The sequence below is a fragment of the Spea bombifrons genome, chromosome 5, assembly GCF_027358695.1.
Source record: "Spea bombifrons isolate aSpeBom1 chromosome 5, aSpeBom1.2.pri, whole genome shotgun sequence".
Lineage (NCBI taxonomy): Eukaryota > Metazoa > Chordata > Amphibia > Anura > Pelobatidae > Spea > Spea bombifrons.
Genome location: NC_071091.1, coordinates 51,781,394 through 51,800,242, shown reverse-complemented (window position 1 = coordinate 51,800,242; position 18,849 = coordinate 51,781,394). Strand labels below are relative to the sequence as shown.

General features: G+C 38.6%; 1 protein-coding gene across 1 annotated transcript; it reads right to left on the bottom strand.

Annotated features, from left to right (window-relative positions):
• Nucleotides 1-213: 213 nt before the first annotated feature.
• Nucleotides 214-18,199, bottom strand: LOC128497475 (uncharacterized). Its single transcript, XM_053467567.1, has 16 exons — nucleotides 18,147-18,199; nucleotides 17,463-17,523; nucleotides 17,267-17,296; nucleotides 16,591-16,633; nucleotides 15,460-15,525; nucleotides 13,993-14,123; nucleotides 11,741-11,863; nucleotides 10,722-10,761; nucleotides 10,119-10,143; nucleotides 9,318-9,333; nucleotides 8,452-8,491; nucleotides 7,681-7,708; nucleotides 7,489-7,504; nucleotides 3,687-3,726; nucleotides 692-719; nucleotides 214-526 (listed from the first exon to the last, which is right to left on the bottom strand). The coding sequence occupies exons 2-16, from the start codon at nucleotides 17,508-17,510 to the stop codon at nucleotides 481-483; spliced, it is 720 nt and encodes a 239-aa protein (XP_053323542.1). The 5' UTR covers nucleotides 17,511-17,523; nucleotides 18,147-18,199; the 3' UTR covers nucleotides 214-480.
• Nucleotides 18,200-18,849: the final 650 nt, after the last annotated feature.

Sequence of the window (18,849 nt, the reverse complement as noted above, 5' to 3'; positions counted from 1 at the left end):
CTTGTCTCTCCACATCTCTTTTCTCTCTCTTTTTCTCCCCTTATTCACTCTCTTCCCATCCTTTTGTTCCTGTTCTTTCATCTCTCGCCCCTTTCTCTTGCTATCATATCCTTTTTTCTTCCCGCTTTAATAATCTTTACTCCCTCTCCTCTATTTCTCCCTATCTCTCCCCATTTCTTTCTGCCTCTCTTTCTTATAAAGTGCATACGAGATAGTTACCACGGATATCTGCATTCTATGGAGTATCCATTCCACATAACAAGGTCATTTTAATTATATATTAGCATCCTTTGTTATACAGCTACTAAATGTATTGATTTTTGGTCAGCATATAAATTACATAATGTCTTATATCCAATTTACCGGAAGGAAGCTTAATATACACAAGACAATTTTCTCTAACTGGTATTTTGCAGTTTTGGGGAGCATAAGGCTACCAAACAATATTACAACTCTCATTCAAACACAGCCTGAAAAGAGTCAAAGGTAAAAAAATAAGATGGTACTTACTTTCATATTGCAAGATCTGTAAGATAAAATGCATTAGAATGATCAAGAACGTTAACTTTTTTTTTTCTTAGAAATTGCATTTTTAATCATTTCAACTCTTGTATAAAATGTCTGCCATCATTGTTATGTACAAAGAAGCACATACTTAAAGCATTTGAACAGAAAGTTCTGCTTTACTTACACTTTCATTTCATCCTTTGACTTTCCATCTAAGAGAGAAAGGAGCAATTAAAATCACCACGAAACAGCAAAGTATATAAATAGAAAGCACCATTCTTATCATTTATATTCACAGCAGATACATTCAACATATGCACTTCTTCGTATGGAGGCAATCTAGTTTACATTGGGGTATCAATTATGTTTTACAGAATAGTACTGCACATTGGCAGAAATAAACAGAAATGAAGCAGATTTATCAGATGTAAAGTAAAATACCTAGGTGTGTTGCTTATGTTGACACTGATCTGAAAATATTGTTTGTAGATTCACTGTTCAACATCTTAAGAAAATGCACTTGATATCACTAGTAATAGTAACAAGTAATTAATGAATTCTAACATTGACAATAGGGACAGTATCTTGTAAGTCAAATGCTTGGAGATCTGTGCAGGGCACTGACTACGTCACATGCGATGCAGCGTGTGACATAATCATGTCAACATTTATGTTGTATATGGCGTCAAATGCACTTATGCCAGCCACGTATTGTCTCAAAAACAGCAAAATGTGTCTGTATTTCGATAATGCTCTGCCTTCAAGTATGGCAATTCTGATGTCAGTGCTGGCTAGTACCACCCCTTGGTGACACAAAAGTGTAGTAAATTATATATGTACATGGCAAAACTAGATATACATTGTCCAGCACTTTTGCTTTGCCACATATTGCTAGGTAACCTATCGACAACTTAAATAAACTACATACAGGAGAAAGAAAATATATACAACCCCTTACCAGGAACAAGGCAGCTTTATTCAGCGGACAAAGTGGGCATTTGCCCAGGGCCCACTAACCTTCGGAGGACGACTGGAAGTCATACTGCTGGATTGGGGCTAGAGTGACCACATGTCCCAGATTGCAGCCTCAATCCGGGACAATGCCTTGTCCCGGAATGAGGAGTCTGAGTGAATGAGGTCTCAGCGAATCAGGAGAGACTTCTCAACTCTCCTGATTGCCTGAGAGTTGAGAAGCCTCTCCTGATAGGCTGAGTTCCTCCTTCACACCAACTCAGAGTAAGCTGCAGCCAGCACCAGGTATGTTTGACTGTGTGTGTGACTGTGTTTGTCAGTTTGTCACAGTGTTTGTTTGTGTGACTGTGTTTGTCTGTTGGTGTGTAATGTCTGGTAATAGAGGAGTTCATTCTCTGAATCTACTCATGCCTGGTATTAGAAGGGTTAACATTCTATATCTACTCACGTCTGTAATGAGTGTATGTATATTATTAGATCATAAATCAACATGGTTTCCAAGGCTTCTAAATAATATATAATATGTATATGTAATGTATTTTATGTGTATATGACAGTGTGCATCAGCGTATAATTGTTTATTTTTTTATAAATTTTGTTTTGAATTTTATAATCAACTCATTTTCCCTCAGCCCCTTTTCCCCACTATATCCTTTATCCCCCCATACAGCACCTACCCCTCCACTACACTACCTATCCCCCTCCACTACAGCACCTGTCCCCCCACAGTGGGGGGGGGCAGTGGCTGTAGTGGGGGGAATAGAGGCTAGTAGTGGGGGGGGTCAGGGCTAGTGGGCTATCCACTACAAGCCCCTGTCTGTCCCCCCACCTACAGCCCATGTACTGCCCACTACAGCACCTGCCCCCCACAACAGGACGGGAGGGGGCCTACTATAATATTGTTTGCCCAGGGCCCACCAGAGCCTTGAATCGGCCCTGACCAGGAATTACCAGCATTTGTGTATAAATGTATCTAATAATGTATCTTATGTATAAATGTATATAATAGTTACAATAATGAACAAACACAATCTCTCTTAACTAATAACACATTTTGAGTATGCTATTCTCAAGAAGCATCTGCTGATGTAACCATGCCTCAAAAAAAGAAATCTCAGAAGAACTACAATCATTGTGTTTGTCTATACAAACTAAGATGTAGATTAGATCACATTTTATGAACAACTACTGCAAAAATCGAAAAAGTTAATTTACTTTTTCTTGCCACTGTGTTCTCCAGGTAAGCGATGCACATGCACCCAACCATCCACGTAAAAGAAAACGTAATTCACCAGACCAGGCAACGTTCTTTCATTGCTCGGTTGGTCCAGTTTTTAACGCTCACGCGCCCATTCTCATTGCAGTGGACAGAGGTGAGTATGGGCACCCTGACTGGTCTGCGGCTACACAGCCCCATACACAACTAACTGCAATACACTGTGTTCTGACACCTGTATATCAGAACCAGCATTAACTTTTTCAGCAATTTGAGCTACAGCTCATCTGTTTAATTTGACCGCACTGGCCAGCCTTCACCCCTCACAAGCATCAATGAGCCAGTTCACCACTTTGACTCACTTGCACCGCTTTTGATAGATACTGACCACAGCAGATCAGGAACACCCCACAAGAGCTGCAGTTTTGGATTTCTCTGACCCAGTCATCTAGTCATCACAATTTGGCCCTTGTCAAAGTTCAGAAAGCTCAGATCCTTATACTTGCCCTTTTTTCTGCTGCTAAAACATCAACTTTGAGGACAAAATGTTCACTTGCTGCTTATATATCCCACCCACTGACACATGCCATGATAACAACATTATCAGCGATTGGTGGTTCTTGAGAAAGGCTCATTGAGAGCCGAAATGTTGGACCTTCACCAAGTCAATACATTTTTTAAAAAGAAGACCTGCTGAGTGCATCAACTTTATTTGCTGTATATATATTTTGCATTGTGAGCACCCGGGCATATTGCAACTGCTTCCAGTCAAGTGAGTGCATTACATTTTATATTTTTTTGTGTGTATTTATATATATATATATATATATATATATATATATATATATATATATATATATATATATATATATATATATATATATATACACACACACACACACACATACACACAAACATATACATAAACACAAACACTAGATATATATATTCAAATGACCATGATAAATGTTCATATAGTTTCCAAACATACCAATTGTGGGTAGATCCTTGGATGCTGTTACAGATGGTACCTAGAAGTAAAGCAAGCATTTTATACAACAGTTTTATCCTCATAAAATGTTGTATAATAAAAAGTTACATATGATCTAAGTGTACAGCAATCACAAGATATATTTAATTTGAATTAGGGCTGCAACTAACGATTATTTTAATAATCGATTGGTTGGCCGATTATTTTGTCGATTAATCGATTAATCGGATAAAAAAATACATTATTTTAAATTGAAGAAAAATTGCAATAAAAAACGTACAATTTACACTTTCATCTCTTTATTGCAATGGCCTCTCTCTATTCACCTTCTTATTTTACTGACATAATAATAAAAGCTACAAGAACCCACACACAGTGCTTCTCAAACTAGGTTTTAATACAAAGTTATTAGTAAATATTAATTCATATGTTAACTATTTTTCATATTTAATAAAAACTGAGAAAAAAGCCTTGTTTAAATTTTTTTATTTACCAAACTGCTCCCAGTTATGCACATCTGACCCCCAGCTTGCCACTCTGCCCCCATATATGCCTTATACCTCTTATATGCCAGATTCCACTGTGCCCCCTGATATGCCTTATACTCCTTATATGCCAGTGACATGCAACTGAGCCCCCGATATACCTTTTACCCCCAGATATGTTTATGCCCCCCTGATATGCCTAATATCCATATGCCTTATACCCCCTATATGCCCTAAAAATTCATAATACCCCCCATACACCACTATAACTCACCCATACACCACTCTGGCTCCTCCCCATCCCATAAACCACTCTGGCTCCTCCCCCTCCCATACTCCGCTCTGGCTCCTCCCCCCTCCCATACTCTGCTCTGGCTCCTCCCCCCTCCCATACTCCACTCTGGCTCCTCCCATACTCCACTCTGCCTCCTCCCCCTCCCATACTTCACTTTGGCTCCTCCCCCTCCCATACATCACTTTGCCTCCTCCCCCTTCCCATACTCCACTCTGCCTCCTCCCCCCTCCCATACTCCACTCTGCCTCCTGTGAACCTCCGTTTCTGACAAGACACCAGGGAGCCGGGTAGAGAGGCAGAGTGGCGTATGAGAGGGGGAGGAGCCAGAGTGGTGTATTGGAGGGTGGCTCCCATACACCCCTCTGACTCCTCCCCCCTCCCATACACCGCTCTGCCTCTCTACCCGCCTCCGTTACTGAAGGCACTTTCACTGGAGCTTCATAGAAGCCGCAGTGTAAGTGAAGGACAGTAACGGAGGCTGTCTGTGCGATGCAGACCCTCACCGGATGACAGAGAGGATGATTCTCTGTCAACCGGTGGGGGTCTGCATCGCACAGACAGACTCCGTTACTCACCTTCACTTACACTGAGGCTTCTATGAAGCTGCAGGGAAAGTGCATGTCAGGAACGGTGCCGGGTAGAGAGGCAGAGCAGTGTATGGGAGGGGGGAGGAGGCAGATGGGAGGGGGAGAGAGACGGAAGTGAGAGACTGGCCGACAGTGAGGGGAATCCAGGCCCCCTGCAGCGTAGCGGGGGATCTGGATTCCGGTGTTTTAATCCGATCTCTGTTTGAGGTCGGATTATATAAGGAGAGGAGTTTTTCAGAGCATTTGCTCTGAAAAAAACCTCTTTTTATAATCTATAAAAATCGATCCGATTAATCGATAATGAAAATCGTTGACAACGATTTTCATTATCGATTATTATCGATTTTATCGATTAGTTGTTTCAGCCCTAATTTGAATCAACAAATTCTTGAATTTCTTCGGATCGCTGCATCATGTGCTGCTTTTTGAGACTTTTTAGCCTACATCACTTTGCAAGACTTTCTATTTAAAGGTGGTATTTAATTGATGCTTATATTAAGAGGGCTGGTAGTAATCATGCCTGGGTGTATTTTAGTGAAATTAAACCAAATTATCCATTAAAATTAGTTAATTGGTTGATTTTGTTAATAAGGGGGCAATTACTTTTCACTTAGTGCAAGGTAGGGATGGATAGTTTTTCCTTCTATACATGAAATCATAATTTAAAGCTACATTTTGTGTTTTGTGTTATCTTTGTCTAATATTAAAAATAATTTGATGATCAGAAGCACTTGAGAGTATCAAATATGCAAAAATAAAGGGAATTGGGAAGGGCCAAATACTTTTTAACAGCACTGATACATACACTCACTGGCCACTTTATTAGGTAGACCTTGCTAGTATCGGGTTGGACCCCCCCTTTCTGCCTTCATTCTTCGTGGCATACTTTCCACAAGGTGCTGGAAACATTCCCCAAAGTGTGCCAAGAAAATGTCCCCCACACCATTACACCATCACCACCAGTCTAAATTGCTGATACAAGGCAGGATGGATCCATGCTTTCATGTTGTTTACGCCAAAGTCTGACCCTGCCAATTGAATGTCGCAGCTGGAATTGAGACTCATCAGACCAGGCCACGTTCTTCCAGTCTTTCATTGTCCAATTTTGATGAGCCTTTGCGAATTGTAACCTCAGTTTCCTGTTCTTAGCCGACAGGAGTGGCCCCCGGTGTGGTCTTCTGCTGCTGTAGCCCATCTGCTTCAAAGTTCGACGTGTTGTGCATTCAGAGATGGTATTCTGCATACCTTGTTTGTAAAGAGTGGTTGAGTTACCGTTACCTGTCATCTCAAACCAGTCTGCCCATTCTCCTCTGACATCAACAAGGCATTTTTATCCACACAACTGTCGCTCACTGCATATTTTCTCTTTTTAGGACAATTCTCTGCAAACCCTAGAGATGCTTGTGCGTGAAAATCCCAGTAGATCAGCAGTTTCTTAAATACTCAGACCGGCCCATCTGGCACCAACAACAATGCCACGTTCAAAGTTACTTAAATCCCATTTCTTCCTCATTCCGATGCTCGGTTTGACCTTTAGCAAGTTGGCTTGACCACATCTATATGCCTAAATGCATTGAGTTACTGCCATGTGATTGGCCGATTAGCTATTTGTGTTAAGCAATGAACAGATGTACCTAATAAAGTGGCCAATAAGTATATATACACTGTATAATCAATCTACGATATGACCCAGGTATTACTGCAACCTAATCGCATATACTAGGAGGTTATATTGGTTATAAAAAGCACACCTAAAATGCATTTTAGGCATTTTTGAGTGTCAAATTAGGCCTTCAGTTCCAGTACAGATGTGCAAACTGAGCCTTTTAAACTCACACTGACATTTTCTTGCTATAAACTGTATACCATTGCTCCTCAAGGCACACCCTTACAGTCCAGGATTTAGGTATTACTCAGATATTGAAAATTTAAAAAACAAAAACACCGAAGACACATCTGAGTAATACCTAAATCCTGGACTGGCCCATTATAGTATCTTGAGGTGGCATGAATCAATGTTTGGGGCTGCTAATCTGCCCAAATGGTTTGTATGCTAATAACTTGCAATATGGTAAATGTATTTTTCATACCAATTTAAACGGTGCATATTATATGGCAAATACAGAAATTTGGGTAAATGAATCTTAATTTGATCATCTGATTTACCAATCCCACTTAATATAAAAGTTTAACTTCAGTCTGTATTATTTTGTTTTCAATTCTGCTCTATGTAGCTACTTATTGTGTTGCTTTTTGGTCAGTGTATAATTTAAGGTATGCAATTAGGGCTTAACTTTTACATGACCATTTTTCTTTCACTGACAATACAAAGATTTACAGATCTGTGGAATCTAATTAAAACAATATTGTTTTATAACCAAACACAAGCCATGAAAAAAAAGCTATAGAAGATAAAAAAATAAGAACATACTTACCTCCAGGTTACATGATCTGTAGGACAAAATAAATTTGAATTATTTTTAGGATCTTTTGTATATTATTTTATTACAAGTTTTATTTTTTTATTATTTCAACTCCTCTAGATATTCCCTCCCATCATTGTTATGCATAGAGGTGTATATACTTGAAGCATTTAAAGTGAAGGTTCCAGATCCAGTTATACTTACACCATCTTTTCATCCTTTGACTTTTCATCTAGAAGAGAAGGGAACAATTCAATTCACTATGAAACAGCGACCAACATAGATAAACACGAAACTGTATTATTGTGAACAAAGTAAATATTAGGTATTAAGCAAATGCCTAGACCGCAAAGTTCATGTGTGGGTGCCACCATAAGGCCAACCATGTAAGCTACATGGAGAGGCTGGTGCTGGAGACACAGTTTATAATTAAAGCAGGGGTTGACAATACTTCAAATCATTTTATTCATTATGCATGCTTAAGGGTTCTTTCTGTAAGAAGGGCTGAGCTGGCCCTATATAATGCATTGTCCAGCAGGTGAAGATACTTTAAGACATATAACTAATTTAACTATATATTATACAGGACCAACAAAGATCTTGCAACCAAAGTTCAACAGGGTTTCACTTTATAATAATATTGTTTGGAAAGTTGAAATGTGAAAACACTCCTGCTCTGATAAATAAATCCCATAGTTCTCCTAGAACACTACAAAACATTATAGATGACCCTTATTAATTTATTGGCCTAATGTTTTTGTAATGTAATGAAGTCTGCAAGGACTGTAAAAAGTTTACTTTGTTTACAAAACATTTGGCAATATTAGTACTTTAACAAGCGCATACATAATCTAATCACAATTCCTTTCTCATTAAAAAGTCAGTTCCAAAGAACTAAATATAATATATAAAGTATAAATTAAAGGTATATAATTAAGTTACATTCATAAATCTACACATTATTTCTCAACATACCATTTTTAATCAGATCCGAGGATGCTTTTACAGAGGGTACCTAGAAGTAAACCAAACATTTTACAAAAAAGTCCAATCAAATTATGCATCACCCAGATGTACAGCAATCACAATCACATTTTAACCCATTCATGGCCAAGGGTTTTATCCCCCCCAAGTGACCAAAGCTTTATAGATATTGTATTAGCATGTCTTTGTTTTTTGTTTACTTTATTTCTGTACAGTCATTTAGTACGAACCCAATTTTACTGCTGTCTCCTACTTTAAAAAAAATAATTAGGATTTGTTCTACAAATAGTTCCCATTGATTCCCACTCCTGATTCATGTTCAAACAACACCCCATGAGAAGAATACCCCACATGCATATTTTAGCATGCTTTTGTTCAATCATCATTGTTGATCATCCCCTAAGCTCTTTTAAATCAGACATCCACAGCCATTTATATATGGCGGATGTTGACGTCCAGGGAGGGGCCACATGGGACCCATGCTGCAGTTCTCAGTGTTGCTGAATGCCTCAACTATGAGGCTTTACAGAAACGCTGTGTAAGCAACCTTAGATCGCCTTCTTAGCTTATTTAATGCCCTCACATGCCTGGCACGTCATTAGCCATTAAGGGGTTAACCTGTTCACAGGAACCTTGTTTTGGTTAAACCCTGTGCAATGTAATCAGGGGAAAAACATGCTGCGCTATACCCTACCAAATTATGTCACCATAAATTTCCATTCCAAATGGAAAAGGAAAATAACCTGTATAAATCCCCCTGAAAGCCACTGCCCTCTCTCTGTACAGTTATCCAATATATACGGTTATGCACACAGCATACACAGCATAATGCGGGGAAGAGGAAAGTAGGTACTTACATTTGTGGCACATGAACTGTAAGACAAAATATGTCAGAAGTACATCTAGAAATCTTTCTAATTTCATAGATATAGTTTATATTCCAAAATGTTATTTTTTATCATTTCCACTCATCTACGGCAAACGAAAAGGAGCCAACTCACAACGAGACACTACATTCACTTTACACTAGGTGTGAATATCATTACGTATTAGGTGAGAATACAATTTTGAAAGTCTTTAACAGTCTAAAAACAGTATGATGACCCACCATTGTAGTTTTCATAATTAGCAACATTTAAAATATATCTGTTATACATGTTTTTGTAAGAGGAAAAGGATAGCATAGGTGGAGTTCAATTTTTGGGGCCCAAAGCAAAAGTAATTTACAAATTATCTGTTACTGATGTAACATTGCGATAGTTCATTGTCACATTTACAAAGGACATTATATAATGGGGTCCCATAATTCTCAGCGGGCCCTAGGCAGTTCCTTTTTTGTTTTACTTCTGCACATCTGAAGTGACAGATACAGGAAAAGATAAGCAGCATTTACAAGATATAAGCAGATCCAGGAGGAGTATAATAAGAAAAATATGTCAGATAAGGTCAGATGGCAAGGTGAACAGTGCCTTATGGTATATTTCTAGCTTGTCAAAAATATGTAATACATATATATCTCACAAAAATAAAAGAAAAAAAAATAAAACTACTACTAATAAACCTTTTAGATATTTAAAAAAAAACAGTACATCATTCATTCAAGTGAAACATTGAATCTTTCCTAAGAAAACATTTTTTTTGACAACAGCTATACTTACACAGATGTTTCCTTTGATCCACCATCTAAGAAAGAGGCATAATTTGTATAGTTAACGAACACCATACAACATATAAAAGAGCACACTGCAAATAAATATATTAAATACGTATAAAGCGGAATAAAGAATGCAAAATATAGAATTGTGCAATTACAGTATTTTTAAGAAAAACTGTTTTATAAACGATTCTAGGTAATAAAAGAAAATAGAAGGGGGGGTTTGCTGGAGCACTACGGCAGATCTGTCATGGGGCTGCAGACAGCAATCAGAGACCCCTAATTGCTGTAGAGAGGAACCTCCTGATTGTGTGTAAACTGAATTATTTTTAATGTCAGTTTGCATATTTGCAGACCCGATGATTCCTGAGACCACACATTTATGAAACACTTTTGGCACCAAAGTCCTTCAAGGAAATGCGCCGAACACCATCCTGTGTCTCCTCTGCATACTGGATGATTACATTTTATTGGGTTTCATCTCACTCAATATAGTTTACAATAGTCAGTCTTTGAGATTAAACTTTTCCCCTCAGCTCAAGTCATCAACATCTCTTTAATGAATAAAGTAGCATCACTATAACATACAGATTCCATGTCAACATACCTTTTGATGGCTGCGGGCCAGATTCACGCGCATGTGGTATCTACAGGTAAACAAAAGTTTTAACAATAAGCTGAATTTATTAAATTGGGGCTTACAATCTTAGGAGCAGGGCCATCTTCCCCTTCCCAATTGAAATCCGTCATATCCCACATTGTGTACATATAAATAAATAATACTTGTTCAAAGTCAATATGAAAGACAAAGGTGTATTTTGCTTCAAACAGGGCATATGTAAACAGTAAAAGTAAATATTTTAGTATTTACTTCCAATCAAATAATTTTAATAATCAAATGAGTTTAACTCATTGCTTACTTTAAAATGTGACCTGCACAAAGTATTCAAGTAAACCCTTTGGAATTACCCAGGCAGAGTCCAGACCTTTAAACATTAGAGATGCTGTGGAATGACCTCAAGAGAGCCGTTCACACGAAATTCTAGGAATATAACTGAGTTTTAAGGCTCTGTAAGGAACAATGGCCTACAATTCCTCCTGAAAGTCGACCAGGTCTCATCCGCAGCTACCGGAAGGTTACTGCTGCCAAAGGAGGTTGGACCAGTTATTAAAACCAGTTACTTTTCCACCAGCACTGTGAATGTTTAATGGGTGTGTTCAATAAGGACATTAACGATTATAATTGTTGGTATTATTAAGCACATTGTGTTTGCCTATACTTGTGACTTGTATGTAGATCAGACCACATTTTATAAACAATTCATGCAGAAAACCAGGTAATTCCAAAGGGTCCATTTACTTTTTTCTTGCCACTGCATATATTATAAAGAACATCAGAGTTCTGTTCTTGAAACTCATGTAACATAACATCTTTGTCAAATTCAGCATTATATGAGGATAATGCAGAAGTAGTTGATAACTCAGTACCAAGGTGGTCGTGATTTTGTATCTTAACAAATAGTACATAGAGGGAAGCAAATTGCTGAAGGGGAACATCAAAAAGGAAATCTTAAGTTTTTTGTTCTCAACCTGTTGCATCAAGAAAATTGACAAAGTAACGCCTACCTTTATTTCTTTTATGCCTTCCATACTCTCAACTTTTCTGGCCAACATTTTCATTGCTTCCCATTTTGAAAGCTTTTCTGTGGGTTGTTTTGAGGGCTTTAGCATCTCTGGATACGCCTGGCTCTGCAATAAAGGGTATAAAATTTACAATGTAGGCATTGCTGGTAACCTGACTGTGCCAAAATCCCTCGATTCTAAAGGAAATCCAGCTAGAATACGACATTCCAGTTTTGAACACATCCTGTTTAGTATTTCTTTTAATTTACAGACATGAACAAAAATGTATTTCAATGGTAATATATAATACGCCTAGGTGGTATGTGTATTACTCATTTTGTAAACATAGAGCAGTGATCTGAGTGAAAAATGGAAATAATATAATAATAATAATAATAATAATAATGTACCCTTAGATGAGGGACACATACTTCTGCTTTCGTCATTACCCACATTCTTGTGCGCGGTATATGGGGTTAAAATGGATTAAACACATTGGGAGGCTCCTTCCCACATACCTCCCCCTAAGAGTTAATTCAGCTTTAACCCCTCCTTCACCTTGAGAGTGGAATAGGACCTACATGCATTTTTGTTTTTAATCCCAGTGGACGTTTTGAGGGTATATTATCAGCTCCTACCCGATCACACATGGGGCGGGTGGGGGAAAAAAGGTGATACTTGTCTAACCTCTAACATTTTTGTTAATTAGCTAATTTTACAAGTTGGAGCCATCGCCAAAACTTCCAAGTCTTATATTTGTTAATATACAAAGTTGCTTTGTGTGTGGAACCATGCTAGTTTACTCTTGGAACTTTGATTACTAAAGCATTAGGAGTGATAAAGCATGGTGACAAATGGACGGACAAAATGGGCAAATGCTCCCTGTCCAAAACAAATGCAAAAGAAAACGTCTAGTGGGGAGTGGCTGTTGGACGTAGCAATGTGGCTTTAACTTCTTCACAATTAACATACCGTATTTGCTCGATTATAAGACGACACCCCAAAATCTGAATATTAATTTATAAAAAAAAGAAAAAGCCTGAATATAAGACGACCCTATAGGAAAAAAGTTTTACCAGTAAATGTTAGTTTATGTAAACTATGTGAACAATTGTTTGTTAATAAAAGCTATGATTGAGAAAAATATTTAGTTTTTATTTCCTTTTTTTCAAACTGCCCCCCAGTTATGCACATCTGCCCCCAGGCTTGCCACTCTGCCCCAGAAATGCCTTATACCCTCTAAATGCCACTGTGCCCCATGATACACCTTTTAACCCTCTATATGTCACTGTGCCCCATGATATGCCTTTTGAGCCCCCTATGTGCCACACTGCCTCCAGAATTGCCTTATACCCCTACATGCCAGTCTGGCATTTAGGGGGTTAAAAGGCATATTATGGGGCAGAATGGCATATAGGGAGGTATAAGGCATTTCAGGAGGCAGAGTGGCGTATAGAGGGTTAAAAGGCATTTCTGGAGGCAGAGTGGCATTAAGGGGGTAAAAGGCATTTCACAGAGCACTCTGCCTCCAGAAATGCCTTATGCCCCCCATTTAGCACTCCCTCCCTCTCCCTCCTCCAAACTTACCGGTGCTTCTGAGTCGCCAGTGCTTAGTTCGGGCAGCGTGTAGAGCCATACGCGCTTGAGCGGAAGTTGTCAACGTGAATCACGTAGAGCTCTACACGCTGCCCGGACTAAGCACCGGGGACTCAGAAGCACCAGTAAGTTGGGGGGGGCATAACACAGGAGGATCCAGGTCCCCTGCATCTGAGTCCCCGGTGCTTAGTCTGGGCAGCGTGTAGAGCTCTAACACAGGAGGATCCAGGTCCCCTGCATCTGAGTCCCCGGTGCTTAGTCCGGGCAGCGTGTAGAGCTCTACGCGACTCTACGCTTGAGCGGAAGTTGTCTACGCATTCGCGTAAAGCTCTACACGCTGCCTGGACTAAGCACCGGGGAGTTGGGGGGGGCATAACACAGGGGGATCCAGGTCCCCTGCATCGCTGCAGGGGGATCTGGATCTTAGTCTCATAGTCAGACATATTTGAGGTCTGATTATACGACGACCCCGATTATAAGACGAGGGGTATTTTTCAGAGCATTTGCTCTGGAAAAAACCTCGTCTTATAATCGGGCAAATACGGTAAGTGGGACTAGGGGAAGTCAATGTTTCATATTTTCTGCCTCCATTGGTCTGCAATGAATAAATGACTAACCCTGCAGCTGCTACTAAAGGAAACAACACTCATAACACCTACTATATAACGTTTCCTGTGCTTAAAACCAAGAAAGTGTGGAGCAATTCCTGGAATATCAGCTTCCACATCACACAACGTGCACCTGATGAGACTTCGCGTATGGTCTTCTACATGGACAGCATATTTCATGCCTGAAATGAAAAGATATAAGCCGTATGAATTTTTTTTGAATTTGTCTTTCCATAACTTCCACCAGACCATGATATAATTAGGCATCAAACTGTATACAAACGGCAAGTACTCAATTAAACAGGTGGATGCCAAAGGATATCCGTACTTACACCAACCCCTGCAATCTTACTAGCCCTATGACAATCTGTACCGACCGTCTTCTATAGCAAGTTTATCCATTCACTTTTTTAAATGTCAGTGTCCCTATGGAGACCCTTTTATGAGGAACATATATTAAAAGTACTTTAATATGCATTTTTAGCTATCCAAAGGGGGGGGGACTTTACTTAATAATATGCCACCTTGCCCCCCTCTACAATCACTGTTTTTCTGCCAGCTTCATGCAGCAAATCAGAGGCAGGAAAATTCTACAATTATAACCAATCAGAGCTCTTCCTGTGCATACGTGTGGGGGGGGGAAATGGATAGATGGATTCTGCTGAAAGCATCAATGCATTTGCAAAGGGGGGGGGGTTAATTTAAAAGGAACATGCATCTATCATATTCCTGTGCATATGATAGCTGGCTGTCCCTTTAAGGATGTAGTGCCTCTGTGTACAAAAAAGGGGGGACCTCAGTGATATCATGTGTACCCTCTGGTTACAAGGCACATGTCAGAGGCCTACAATGACTCAGTGGGTTCTCTAGTCATGTTGCTAAGTTATATGATGAGGTGGGCAAAACTTCAACATGTTTGACATTTTTATTTAACTTTTTCTCCACACATACTTTTGGGATGGTGGACGTATAGAGACTGAAGTGCTTTGTTTATGCTTTCTGTGGAACTGTATTCTTCTAGAAGTTGGCATATTGGGCTTCTGTTCTGTAGAAGGCAGCACATTTTTATATAAATCTATTTGTATACACACGCAACTTGCATGTAATGCGTTCAGATTGATTTCAATTATCTTTGACTGCTAAATGTTGGAATTGTGCACGGTGCATATGCAAGTACAAATGAGTGATGAAAAAGTTGTCTTATTTTTAGCTCCTATAAAAAGGGAAAACACAGGCAAATTTGATTGCAGTAAAATGCATGACTGCCTCAACAAATGTCAGACTACAGAGGAGGAGGGTATCCAACTTCAAGTGTTTTTTCTTCTTTTTCAGTTTTGCAAGAATGAATATTAAAGTACTCACAGAACATTCTTAAGTGGAGGAGGTGACAGACACTAGTCTGTCCCTTTAAAAACATTAGGGTTAGAAGCTATATATTCAGAATGAATTTAATAACTTATTCAATTAAATGTCTTACTATAAACAAAGTCCACCTTAAATCAGGTCTGTCTTACATACCAATAAGTGGGTCCTTTCTTTCTGGATCAGCATATAACTCTTCAAGGGTTGTATATTCCTTTCCACCTACAATGCAATACATGTATTTAGCTATTGGAATCAGCAACCCACATTTGTAATGTTTTGTAAAGATTAAAATAAGATAGATAGATAAATAGATAGATACAAATGCCATATATCAAAGTGTTGTGTTCCTCTAAAATAACTAGATCTGTCATATCTCCCCTAATATTAAGACATATTAAGAAAGCTAAGTTCATAATCCTAACCGATTTGTGGTAGCACATTATCTGCATACCACTGTATGTTTATATTCATTTCTCCTAACAAAATATCGTTCAACCTTTAATAAAGTAACTGTTTAAGAAAAGGGTAAAAGACTACTAAAAAGGAAAGTGATATGGCCACCTTCTGCCACAGATCTCAGTCCTTATAAGGTAAGTAGTCACGAAGTTAATAAAAATCACAAGCTAGAGATAGTTTTAACAAATACATTTACTAATGCCAAAAGCTGTAATGGTGACAGTTCCTGTTTGAGGAAAGACCCAACCAATAAACTGGTCCAATGCAGGTGGAATGTTACTGAACAGATGGAGACAGTATTGGACTATTACCACGTATAGCAGTCTTCTGGATACATACACAACATATAAATGAGAGGTTTTGGTTATATGAATTGGCCAAAGCAGATCTTCTGAATATGCAGCGACACATGCATAACTAAGTAGAAAGAGCACCAGGCACCAGCCCACCGGGCATTTGCCCAGAAGCCACCAACCAGTTAAGGTTACAAGGTAAAACACACCACTGAACCTTTCCATATAATGCAGTCCCCTTGAGTAATGGGACCTCCAGTAGTCATCTAATGACTGACATGGTTACAGGGCTAAAGTTAATCTTATATCAGAGCACGTTGGAGAGAAAGATGTCCACAGTAAGAGATCCTGGGTGTAGTGATGTGATTTCACCTATTACATCATTAGCGTAATGGGAGATTTGGAGTGAGAAGTTTAAAAGAACATCCTTGAAAATAATATGTACATATGCACTAATTAGCATTAGTTTACAGATGGGCCTCTAGTTAACAAAATAAAGTGTTGGGAGAAACGTATGCAAGCACTAATAACTTACCTACAATGCATTTTTTGGGTTTCTGGATCTTACTTAAGTGAACCTTGGCAGAAATGAAAAACAAAGACAACATGTCTAATTATTTTAAATTAAAGCACACATACTAAAATGCATTAAAGGAAATCTCCAAGTTGCATTCTGCCTAGCTATACACATAACTAGAAACCCAGCTTGTTCTTCAGCATTACCTTATCGCTGTTTATTGGTTCTGGTAGCTGTGAATGAAGAGAACTATAGGAAATTGATCAAATAAAGATAGTGCTGCCAAATTGTAACAACAAGCCCAGCATCCATAAGGCTAATTACATATCCCAAAAACAATTACACTGATTGGCACAAACAAAGTACCAAGTAGCTTCAGTTAATGAACCTAAGCTGAAAAATGTGATGATAGCTTCCCTTTAAAGAAAAAGTGTCTGAGTGTCAAAGTTTGAAATTAAAAATGACACGGGTCTCTTAAAGGCTATCCCACCCCCAACTACAGTATTAATGTATATTTTCCATTGAACCTTGCTACATTCTACACTGGACTAATGCACTATTTTTTGCTAATCTACTCAGATGTTTTGATTTATATCTGTGAAAAGCCGTTTGTAGCAACACTGGGTGCCGGGTACATTCAGTAAATATTTTTTTTTGTATTTGAGTATAAAAATAATAATAATGAGTGTTTTACCTGGTTTTGTCTCGGTGGAGCAAAGTTCCACTAGGGTAGAAAAAAAAAACATTGTCAGGACATTAATAAGGTGAAGAACAGAATGAACCAGAAGATGTATGAAACTAGGCATTCCTTAACATGTCTTAAGTACTATATTGGCAACAACAAAAAAAAACAACTTTCAAAATGACATTACATTTTGTCCTTTACTTACCGGAAAGACGGGTGGCCAATATGGCATATTATAGGGATGGTTATACATCTTCAAAAATGTTCTATGAGGTAAGATATATAGCGAGAGAAAGCACTGGATTAGAGGACGCTAAAACAAATATCTTCATTTAGATAGATAGAGGTCAACATTTAAACATTTAAATAAATAAATAAATAAATAAATAAAAAGGAGACATTTCAGCCATCAAATATATTTCTGTCTTTGACAGCTGAGTGGTTCTCCTGGAGGTAAAAAGCTTTTTTGGGGTTAATGAATGCATATTAAAGTACTTACAGGCTAATTTAATATGTATTAGTTGTTCAGTAGGCTGTCTTGAACATCCCTATAATTGTTCAGTTACCATAATGATTAAAGACCCTGTTGAACCTTGGTAAAACACGGCGCTCTCTGGTACCCACAGCAAGCAAACCTTAGCAGATATGTCATTTAATTAGGTGATTACGTCGGGTATAAATATTTTTCTATTTAAACGAAGAAAACCAGCATGCAGGTCTAAATACACGCAACGGCACTTAAATCCGTCTGTGGGAATACACACACACACGCATGCATTTTTATTTCTCCCCGGATTTCGCATTGTGTATATGTAACCGTGCTAGCGGCGGACAGTTACTCTGTACAATCCGGTTTCTTTATCTAATAATATAAACAATACGTCAGTACCTCGCTGGCCATTTATTTCACACATACATTACCACGCGACGTTCCGGGATTTGTATGGTTAACACTGTGTATGACTTCCGGTTTCACTCTCCGCACCATAGAGACAAGGCTTCGAAACTATCACAGAGATGCTTGGAGGGATAGAGTGTACCGTGTTAGTACGAGGTGGCGCAGCGTGAGGGGATCTGTTTATTAACTTGTTTCAATTAATAATGCTTATTGTATAGTTCCTTTTTCTGTACAGCTTTGATGTATTTAATAAGGCTTTTATACGATTCTTAGTCACCTGTATGTGAACATGTCGCATAAAGCGTTTGGAGAGTGGACTTCCGAATAATCAGTCGTGATTATCAGTCGTGCATTGATAATTTGCACGACATACTTATACACAGTTTGTGGTTTTCACCCATTGTATTGATGTAGCAATAAATATACAAACAGCACGATCTGTTGCCCACTATCTGTATTTGTAGAATAAAGCGGTGCATTCACTACAACCACTGGGACCTCCCTACTGATTCCCACTCTTGGTGTTATCACTAAATTAAATTATTCATTATATTCAGTCCTGTAACTATAGTAGCCATGAGATGACTACTGGAGGTCCCATTACTCAAGGGGACTGCACAGTAGAGAAAGGCTCTGTGGTGTGCTTTACTGTCAAATCTTCTAACGTTAATTGGTTGGTAGCTTCCCTCCATCC